The sequence below is a fragment of the Cibotium barometz genome, chromosome 48 (genome assembly GCF_041138505.1).
Source record: "Cibotium barometz isolate CiBa-2024 chromosome 48, ASM4113850v1, whole genome shotgun sequence".
In the NCBI taxonomy this organism is placed as follows: Eukaryota; Viridiplantae; Streptophyta; class Polypodiopsida; order Cyatheales; family Cibotiaceae; genus Cibotium; species Cibotium barometz.
This window is the reverse complement of record NC_141093.1, coordinates 33,410,314-33,421,786: the sequence shown is the minus strand read 5'-3', so window position 1 is coordinate 33,421,786 and position 11,473 is coordinate 33,410,314. Positions and strand designations below refer to the sequence as shown.

The following is an 11,473-nucleotide window of genomic DNA, read 5'->3' as shown; positions in this document are numbered from 1 at the left end:
TTCCATATTGAGATGATAGTCATAAATGTGACTTTTCTTGCATGACTAGGAATCATTTATAGAAGTAAAAGGGGAAACAAGGGTTGCTTTATGCTCATAAGAGTTTTTTAAAACTTTCTTTCTATATTCAGGTGGTAGTCATAAACATGATTTTGCTTGCATGTATACAACTTAGGTTAATGTGATCATCTTATAATATCTAACATTAGATTTTATGACCACATAGTGTATGGTAGAAGCTCTTAAGATCTCATAAGACCATATATGAGCTCAAAAACTTTCTTAGATCAATGTAATCATCTTAAAATATCTAAAATTAACTTTTATAACCACAGTGTGTATGTCTGTATGGTAGAAGCTCACTAATAGCATTTATTTGAGTTCACCACGAACTTCTTGCAGCAATGTGATCATCTTTTAATATCTAACATCAACTTTTGTGACCAGCTAGTGTATGGTAGAAGCTCGAGAAGGCATCATTAGCAGCCTTTTACATTCCGTCGCTGTATGAGCGCCATTATTAATGCCGTTGCGCGACGCTGGATAAACTCTGCTCTGCCGTTCCGCGCTGGATAAATGCCGCGCAGCGAGACGCTGAAAAAAAAAAATAGCGTACCGGTCATTCAATGGGCAGTACATACAACGCGATTGAACCATGGAGCATTCAATGTCCCGGTGACCACGCGACGGAACCCCCTCTCTCTCTCTCTCTCTCTCTCTATGGGGGATAAGTAGCAGTGACCAGCCCCACAATTGCGAGTCTCTTTGGAGCTGGAATTCTCCGGGAGCACAAGTAGTCATGCAGATGCTGCTATATTTTCTCATAAACTCTTTAGTGATTACAATTAGTGGGGTGATTGCCGCAAACCCTTGCAGCTACCCTGCAATGTTCGTGTTTGGCGACTCCTTGTCCGACACAGGGAACGCAGTCCTCATGGGCCACTCAGACGCCTTCAAGTCGACCGTGCTGCCTTACGGTGAGACCTATCCCGGCAGACCTGCTTGCCGCTTTAGCGATGGCCGCCTGGTGATCGACTGCTTGGGTTTGTTCTTTGATGTTTGAATTATTCACGTTTATTATTATTATTATTATATATACAAATACAACTATTTCTCTCTCTCTCTCTCTCTCTCTATATATATATATATATATATGATCGGGTTGGCTAAGAGAAGCTTATTGTGTGCAGCTACATACTTGGGTCTACCACTATTGAACCCGTTCCACAATACCACAGCCAACTTCACCACCGGCGTTAACTATGCCATTGTCGGAGCAACTGCGCTCAACAGATCCCAACTTAATAGCCTTCACATCTACTCAAGCGATGATGGCTATCTTGACGAGCAACTCTTATGGCACCTTACCCTTAAAGCAGAAGTGGAGCACGCACACGAGACACTAACACGTGGGAAACTTAAAAATACTTTGCATGTGCATCCATATACTATGTATGTACTTGTCTCAAAATAATTTGTATATTTTGAGTGTAGGCAAGCCCAACCTGGCTTCATTTGCTAATGGATTATATGTCATTTGGATCGGTGGTAATGATTACACATCTGCTTTTAACTCGAGCACCTACTCAACGAGTTTTATCAATGCAACCGTTGTGCCTTTTGTCATTCAAAAGATAAGACAACTAGTAGAGGTAATGTTTCTTATTCCTTGCTTTAGTGAACTACTTGTCCAATCTAAAAACTCTATTGAAGTCCAAAGAAATTATTGGTTTAAGTGAATGCCATGTTTACCTTTCATGACCTAATTAAAAACATGTTGTACAACAGACCTTATACATCAATGGGGCAAGCCACTTCTTAATTTTGGACATCCAACCTATCGGTTGCTTGTCTAGATTTCTTGAACCAAACCTTCTTGCCACCAGGAATAACGATGGGTTCTTGCGCGACTACAATATTGTTGCTTACAACCATGGTGTATTGTTGCTCAATGAAGTGGAAAGCCTAAGAAGAATATACACTAATGGCACATTCCTCTTTGCAGACTATTATGGTGCTCACATTCATATTATGAGGAATCTAGCATCATTTGGTAGCTATATACTTTCTAATTTTCTATCATATTGCTAAGGAAACCATCACGATTTTGGCTAACTAGCTATTGAATTATGTTATTAGCTAACCTATGGACTTTTAACAGGTTTGACCAGTGCTCTTGATGCATGTTGTGGTGCCGGGCCTCATTTTCCTTATGACTTCGATAACTCAAATGAATGCAGCATTAGTTCATTCCTGTGCTCTGACCCCGGAACTTATATCCTGTGGGATGGTACCCACTGTACAGACTACTTCAACTCAGAAATCTCCAAACAAATGTTCAATACGGGTTTCTACCTTGACCCACCTAATGGGCTTAGCGTTTGCTCTTATGCTGAAATCTCTAACAGTAAAGCAGCCACCACTACCATCATGTAGCACTTTATACTTGAATTATGATCTCAAACATTCATGCATACGATTATGAGTAGACCATTTAATGAGTAGACATTGATTAAATGGTGATTGTTTCTTTTTGATATCACCAAACGTTTACAACCGTATGTTGCATGTGATCATTAAAATGTTGAATAGATGATGATCGATTTTTTGATCGACTCATTAAGCATTACATCTAATTAGTGACATAGACTTTTGTGATCATATATTTTCATTTCTCACTTGCTCGCGTTCTTTTCTTAGACAAAATGCAAAAGATGAATGTCATTCATAGATTGCAGAAGATATAGTATCATCAAAGATCATAGAAAATTGCTGAAGTAGTATTCTTCTACTATTCTTGCGAAGATCCTGACATGAGTAAGATTAGACCTTAGCTCATGAAGCTACATATTTTCTTGCACATTTTTAGTGGTGATTCTTGACGGCCAAGTGACTATGTTAATGTTCTTCATGTGGCATTGTCAAGTCATCATTGTGGTATTTGCCTCATGCCAATTCCTTGGTCCATGTCTCATCATTGTCACTCTTTTTTGACCATTAGGTCACTTGGGTGGGGATGAAAATTAGAAGTGGTCCTATTTTACATGTTCTTTACTTATCTAGTAATTATGTCTTATATGGGTACATAGTTTTTAATTCATGTTACCACACTTACTATATAACACTCACTATGGTATACTTTTGGTGATAAGTTTTGGATGCATTTACAAGACATGGGCAGTATCAACTTGTGTTTAATTGGTGTTGTATATCTCTTCTAGCAATACTTTTGTGGATAGGTTCTGGATGCACTTACAAGACATGGGTCTTTGTTTCTCAATATCAACCAGTGCTTGATTGGTGTACATTAATTTGGACATGTGCATTAGAAGGAGAAATAGGTGTAAATATTGTTGAATCATTATCAACTAGCCATTTTTCAATTTGTGATTATCATGTGTAGAGGTATACAAGACACATCACAAACCCACTTATTGTTAGATGCTAAAGCATTTGGAGTGATTCATTTATTTACTCAAATTTAAACAAAGTGGTTATCCTGTTAGGACATAGAGGAAGCTATAAAGTAGTATTGGCATTATAAAACTTTTTCTAGGTTAAATTTGGAGAAATTTCCAACGTGCAGAATGTTCCTACTATCATAAAAGCATTAGATGATGTGGTAAAATGAGAGAATGATTAGTGCATCAAATATAGAATTAAAGGAATAGATTGGGAAACATCTCCTAAGATGTCCGTCTTTTATTCTAGAAGAGGAATACTTGTGAGTAAGAAAAAAAAAGTACTATAATAAACTCACGTTGCCTTGCATCTTTTTGCATGCCACACTTTTGCTGAAATGTAAACTCGGGGGGTCACTCATAAATATGTAAGCGTAGCACGTGGGTTCAATAGAAGGGATTAAAAAAAAATAACACATTTTTACATACAAAAGGGTACCATTTAAAGGGAGTATTTACATATTGAATAAAAAAAGGGTGTGTTTTATTCATGAAAAATGTATAGTTAAGGGGTTTTTTAATTAGGCTTTAAACGCACGTGATATAGAGAGTTTACATATAGTGAACTTCTCAAGAATGTAAAGTCGTGTTCTTGTCCATTGAATACCAATGAATGCCCTTTTGAGGCCAAGGATATTGTGCCCTCTTACAATATCCCTCCCAACCTACCTCCATCAAAATTCCCTTCTTTAAATTCTCACTATATTTCCCACTCTCTTCTTTAAAATCCGCTAGCTCTCTTAAAAATTCAAAACTCCCTATCTCTAAAATAACTTTGCTTGTTTTTCTAACTAAAGAAATCTAACTTTTCTAAACTAACCCACCTCCTAACATACACACTAAAATTTTAACTATCCTCCTTTCCTTTTTTCCTAATAACCTTTTCTCCTTTTTATTTATATTTCTCACTAAGCCTCCTTGCCTCTAGTCCTTTTACACAAAAAAGAGGGAGCAAAAAATATTAAACACCAAAAAGATACTCCTCAGATTGATGTTTTTTCACATGTGCCCACATGACTCATTTATGCCTTGATAATAGGCTAATGTTGGACATTCATATTGATAATAGGCTAATGTTGGGCATTCATATTTGATAATAGGCTAATGTTGGACATTCATATTGATGGTTGGCTCACACTTTATGAAGTTGGGCATTCATATTTAATGTTAGGTTAATGTTGGGCATTCAAGGTTGGCTCACTCTATTTCAAGTTGGGCATTCATATTGAATATAATTTAGGCCAATGTTGGGCATTCATATTGAATGTTGGCTCACTCCTTATGAAGTTTGGCAGTCATATTTGATGTAAGGCCAATGTTGGGCATTCATATTAAATGTTGGTTCACTCTTTTTGAATTTAGACATTCATATTTGATGTTAGGCCAACATTGGGCATTCATATTGAATGTTGGCTCACTATTTATGAATTCGGGCATTTATATTTAATGTTGGGCATTCATATTGAAGGTTGGATCACTCTATTTGAAGTTGGGTATTCATGTTTTGATATTCGCTAATGTTGGTGGGCATTCATATTGAATGTTGGCTCACTCTTTATAAAGTTGGGCATTCATATTTGGTGTTAGGATAATGTTAGGCATTTATCTTGAAGGTTGTGTAACTCTATTTGAAGTTGGGCATTCATATTTGATATTAGATTAATATTCGAGAATTATAAAGCATGTATTTGATGATTAAAGAAATTTTACCCCTAAGTATTAGAGAGTAATGGATTAGTTCTTTCTACCATTTATGCAATTTTTACCTAAAGAATATTTGATACAAGATTAAACACTAGTTGGAGTGAACTTCATTTTTCTCTTCATTAAGTAGAATGATTCAAGGTTTCTTGATAGTATGTGTAGATGCAAGCTTACTTTCTTAAATAGAAAATGTTTCATGCTTAGTAGCTTGCTTAATGACATAAGTTGAAAGCAAGGTTAGTATTTATTTAGAAAGATTTACATGTCTAGTTACTTAATGTGAAAAATGAATGCTTGCTTGAATAGCATGGATTGGAATGCATGCTTATCTTTTTCATTGGAATGACGATTAAAGGCATGAAATAGAATGCTAATTAATGTGAACGAGTAAATATCTTTTCATATCTAGTGGAGCTTGAGAAGAAGGATTCTTTATTAGAATGATGATTCAAGGCGTTGAGTAGAATGCTAGTTGATAATGAAAAAATCAGAGTGAATGCCTCTCATAAGATTCATGTTATGACTAAGCTTTTGACCTTGCTCTTACATTAAATAATCCTTCTTATTGATTTCTCTTCAGAGATGCATGGTCTCATGTATGACATGTTAAGATATCTTCTTTAAAGATGCTTATCTCATGATGATAGTTGAGATCATAGTTGTTATTCTTGTTGCATAATTGAGCTTGATGCTAATTTTATTATAATAATATTGATGAAACTTAATGCTAATTTTCTTACAAGAAGCTTCATGCTAGCTTAATTCTAGTTTTCGTATAAAAAAGTTTGATGATACTTGGGACTTCAAGTTAGAAAGCTTGGTGATTAATTGAGTTTCTACACTAAAATCTTGATAAGCCAATCATAATTATCTAGTAATTATTGACATATTAGAAGGCCTAGTATCAAAGTCCAAGAACTATTTATAGGTGCTAAAAATATTAACACTTTTTTTAATATATATTTTAACAGTAAAGGTGGTGGCTAAATGGTCAATAATCACATGTTAATTAGGGCTTCCTCAATTGACTAAAAGTCAAGGTTTAAACTCATAACTATCATATTCATCGAATAAGAAAGGCTTTGAGGAAGCCGCCTCAATATTGCCTATCACCCCTGACCACTATACATAAGAGAATCAAGTATTGTTACGTCAAGGATCTACTTAGAGAAAAAATGTTTCATGGTGTACTCTAGGGTTTAACATAGAGAATATCCTAAACTCATTAAGCATGGTGGACTCTTTCTTTCATTATATGGAGCTCCAGAACCCCATCAACGAAGGAAAAACTCATAGACTCTTGGCACACAATGACCTTAATCTAAGAACATCACAATTTCTTTGCCATATATCAATCCCCTTAAGTTGGTTTAACCCAAGTATCCTAATCCAAGGTTGTCCACGGAAAATCACACATCTAAGTCTAAACATAATAGTGTAATATCAATTGTGATCTTACTGGAGACATTAGAAAGGAGGGGTGAACAGAGGGACACCTTTTTGGAAAAGGAAGGGTCAAACTATTCAAGGTGCAATTGTATGCTTTCTATGGATCATAAGGGCTTCCTTCATCTATCATCTCTTGGTGCCTACTATAATCTTTTTTTAAAGGTCTGAGTTGCATAGTTTTGATAACTCTTTAAAGTAGGATGTTTGTGTTATAGCAAGCGCGTCCACCAGTCATGCTGTGAGCAAGATTGAACCCATAAAGTCACATTGTGACTCTATTTCCTTACCAACTAGGCTACATCGTTGGTGGGGACACTCTTAACAACAATATTGTAAAGCAAGTATCTTGGGTGCATGTGCCTAGTACGAGATATCAGAGGGAAAGTCATTTTTATGGTATATAATCTTCCTTGTTTGCTTTTGTTCTCTATCTTCACTGGTATGGGAAAAGAATGTAATAATTCTTTTTAAATGTTTAGTAATTTTTTGGAGGTGGCAATTCTTTGTAGCTACTCTCGAGTTGTCGCATAACTCGAAAGAGAAATTGAAGTGGTGGATTATCCCATATGTAAGAGCATGGTAAGTCAATAGCAACGGGCTAGAAGATGGGAACCCAACCATCGACATTGCTTAGTTCCCTAGGGTGGTGTGCGTGCTGCTGCTTTGTGACTATGACATAATCAGCTTGTGAGAGGCTAGCCCACCCTGACCTCATTTGACACTTGTATTCGTTAGAGGGAAGAAAGGGTAGAAAATCCTTTCATTTGGGGCAATATGGGCATCCTCAAAGCAACTAGAACAATAAAAATAGCAGGTAGACAAGCTATTCAAGATATTCAACCTAGTGTTGTCAACAAATCCTAGGAGCAACAGTTAGGCAGTTGCAGGGAGCACTCTCTTACACTGCTCATTAATCTTTATTGAGCTAGCCTGGGTTCTAACATATCATTTCTAGTAGGGAGAAAGGAGCTTGGAAATGATCAGCACCTTATTGACATTGATACTCTCCTTTTGCAAATGCTAACTACTTAATGAGGCCTCTAGTAGCCCTCGCCTTGAATGATTAGTCAATCAGTTATATATGTAGCACAAGAGGTTGGGACATCCCACTTGTCATTTGTCTGAGGCCATCCACTACAACCCATCAGATTTAGCAAGCTAGATAGAATGTATGCCATTGGAGAGCTAATCAGATATCCTGGGAACAGCTGGAGAGAGCATTCTCTTACACTCACTAAGGAAAGGTCCAAGAGAGCCTCGTGTAGACCAAACTACTTTACAATAAGAAAATCCCATGCTTGGAACTACCGTCTCTAGCTATGGCATCTCATATATGGAGGAGGTTGATGAGTTTAATTAGTTAAAAGATGGAAGAGATGACCAGACCTCAACTGATATCTGCAGATTCTACTCATCATATGATGTTACTCAAACTTATATAACAAGAGTATGGATATGGCAAGCTTGCAACAAAAACACTATCCTCACAAATCAACAAAGGTCATTCCATTAATAACCCTTAGACAATGGGACTTTGAGCAACTAATAATTAAGTTTTTACAACCAATACATGATCAAACCAATATATCATTTGTATGACAACAACATGATAGCTTCTACACATGCATCTATTGCACAGAGAGTAGCCAACATCACATTGCAAGACCATATTAGGGAGTTTGGAAAAATCCCAGTTCCCATTTTGTAAGATAAAAAAGATGGGGCACAATGAACCCTTTTAAACTTTTATTAAAACTAGCTCATCTAATATATCGTAAAGCTCATGAAGAGTAGGTTCTAAATCCACATTCTCCATCAACTTTGGATTTAGTATGCTAAAGATATACTAAAAGTTATATTGAAAAGAAAATTCCTAAAGTAATGGGAATTTTCCAAGCTCCCTAATATAGTGTTTTGTGATGTTGCACACATTTTGATGTTGTAATGCCATGCACAAAAGAAAGTTTTAACAATTGTGGGGAATTATAAGTTGCATGTAGAGACAATCATAACAACCTAGGCAACAATCGCATGAGAAATACAAAGCTAAGAATAACATGAAAAATGCAAAAATGAGTATAGGCACTATGATAACAAAGGACGCGTTTTGAGATCCTGTTTCATTTTTCTGAAATGCTTACACATGATAAATCATACAAATACTGTGTTGTGGACTTCATCCAAGTACATGGTGACAGTCTCCATGTTTATAGCGTTGTATGCATTTGTTGTGAAATAGTGCACCTCATGGTATTGATGAAGAGCATCATCTATTGGCTTTTCATTCATCTCCATGTTGTGCAACATACAACATGCAAAAATTAGCATTAGGAGCTTGTAGATATGTGGATTATGAATAGTTACATGTAAGATATGCCACAGACCTTTCAACCATCCAAATGCATGCTTCACTACCATACGTGTCAACGAGAGCCTGAAATTATAGCGTGCTTGTAATGGAAAAAGTGGAGATTGGAATGGAATTCGCTTGGGGGGTTCACCTAAAAATATGTAAGTATAGCACGTGAGTTCAAATGAAGGGGATTTTTAATTCAAAATTTTAATATAAATTTATAAAAATATATTTATAGAAATATATTTATACAAGGGGTTTTTAAAATCGATTTTTGAAAAAAAAAACCATAAGTCCATTAAAAAAAAAAGATCATTTTACTCTTGGAAAAATCATATAGGTCAAGTGTTTTTTTAATACCCCTTAAAACACACGTAATACATAGGGTTTCTTAGTAGTGCACCCCCCTGAGGGGATTAGGAGAGCAGCCATGAAAGTTGGTAATAGCCGCCATCTCCAATAATGTATTCCCTTATATGGCATAACCCCTCTCCATAAAGCAAGGATCATTGGACGAGGTTCGATTACCCCAGATAAAAGACGGTAAATTTTTACAACACTCTCTTGTCATTGGTGGGCCTTTGGAAACCCATAAAAACATCAAGGAACCACATATTTGAATCAGCGATGCCCTGCAACACCATGGAGTACCTACCCTTTTGGTCTTACTAATTGGTTGAGTGCTAGGTGTTCAATGGCTATGTGTGTGCACCCCACAGCAATTGGGCAACCCGTGCTTGCTTGCTTGTTCTGCATGCCAACTTTTAAATTGGCCATGTCACCAGGAGTAGAGTAGAGTTTGAAGTGCTCTGTTAAGGCATCAAGAAAGTCCTCGACAATCTTGGAAACAGTTGAGATACCACAACCAAACTTATGAGAGACCTGAGGGTAAGTGCAACAGCTTGTGGCAAGACGCATGAGTGCAATAGCAATCGTGCGCTCGCTGCTGTACATGAATTTCTCGACCCAGGAACTTGGAAAATTTGACGCTGGGATTGCACGAGATCATCATGGAGAAGATTGGTTGGCAAGCTGATTAATAAAAAGAGATCGAGGAAGCTGAAAGAAAGAGCGAAAACGTTCACCATGGATCATCTCCACACCATACTAGTGTTGCCAGTACCCACCAGTGTATTGACCGCGGCTTCACGTACCATTGATGTTGTGCGATATCAAACCATGGTAGATGAGGCGAGTTGATTAAGACGAGGTTGCCAAAGACATATGGTAGAAGCTTGAAGAGAAGAACATCACCACCCACCAACGAGAGTGTTGCTGCTGCAAGCACACTACCCATCCTCAAGGCCAAGGAACTTTTGGTGGTTCCCTATATAGTGAACTTCACGATATATATAGGAAATTTTGAGAGATTTCTTCATTATCTAGATATAAATATCTTATATGTAACTAGAAAATCATATTCCCATTTACTCAATCCTCCATATATATATATATATATATATATATATATGTGAGATATGGGCTAATATGTAAGTAATTCAATTTTCTATATAGACAAATATGGGCTAATATCCAAGTAATTTAATTTCTTCTATAGACATATATGGGCTAATATCTAGGTAATTCAATTTCTTATATAGGAAATATGGGCCAATATCTAGGAAATTCGATTTTCTATATAGAGAATATGGGCTAATATCTAGGTAATTTAATTTCTTATCTAGGTAATTCAATTTCTTATATAGGAAATATGAGCCAATATCCAGGTAATTCAATTTCTTATATAGAGAATGAATAAGAAATATGGGCTATTATCTAGGTAATTCAATTTCCTATATAAAGAATGAATTGCCTAGGAGTGTAGACATGGGATATATCAAGTGAGGATTAAAGAAGGTATATAGATTACTATCTTTCCTTTAAGATTAGAAAAGTAAAAGTTTATGATAAATTATTGCCTCTTGATCACATGTCCTTTTCTAATAATGCACGGTAAAACCCATAAATGGTGCTTAAAGAAAATAAAAGAAAGATAGAGGATTTCCACTAGGGATGGTTTTTTCTTGAAGAGAAGAAAGTATAAATAGAGAATCCCCAGTATGTATGGTCATGATTATGGCCATTTTATGTGTACACATAAGCCACTTAGTTGCATAGTACTTTAAAAAAAAATGAGCTCAATCAAAGTCTCCAAAATATGATGGGGAATTTATGAAAGGAATTTACACAGTATGATATTGAACTCTTTTTTAAATCAAAAATCATACATCATTTCAAAAGGGTAATTGCATTCTCTATTGAAAATCGTGACATGCTCTTATTAGTGTTCTGGTTTATGAGCATTGTCTTCGTTTTGATTAGTTAAGTGTTGTGTTTAGCGATGTTAGGACTTCAATGTGCAAAACACTGCGATGAGTTGCAATTATCATAGACATCATAAATCTCGTATAGGTAAAGTGATCCAGGGGAGTATCTTTGATGATGAATGGTATCTTGATATGGTATGTGTGTCATGTGACTTGGTGCAATCAACTTACTAGCATAC

General features: G+C 36.1%; 1 protein-coding gene across 1 annotated transcript; it reads left to right on the top strand.

Annotated features, from left to right (window-relative positions):
* The first annotated feature begins 799 nt into the window (after positions 1 to 799).
* Positions 800 to 2,484, top strand: LOC147611099 (acetylajmalan esterase 2-like). Its single transcript, XM_086785336.1, has 5 exons — positions 800 to 1,043; positions 1,191 to 1,409; positions 1,495 to 1,652; positions 1,789 to 2,053; positions 2,162 to 2,484. The coding sequence occupies exons 1-5, from the start codon at positions 800 to 802 to the stop codon at positions 2,434 to 2,436; spliced, it is 1,161 nt and encodes a 386-aa protein (XP_086641462.1). The 3' UTR covers positions 2,437 to 2,484.
* Positions 2,485 to 11,473: the final 8,989 nt, after the last annotated feature.

Coding starts and splice junctions, on each gene's coding strand:
- LOC147611099 (XM_086785336.1), top strand. CDS start 800: ATGCAGATGCTGCTATATTTTCTCATAAACTCTTTAGTGATTACAATT. Junction 1,044..1,190: donor CCTGGTGATCGACTGCTTGG/GTTTGTTCTTTG, acceptor TATTGTGTGCAG/CTACATACTTGGGTCTACCA. Junction 1,653..1,788: donor AGATAAGACAACTAGTAGAG/GTAATGTTTCTT, acceptor GTTGTACAACAG/ACCTTATACATCAATGGGGC.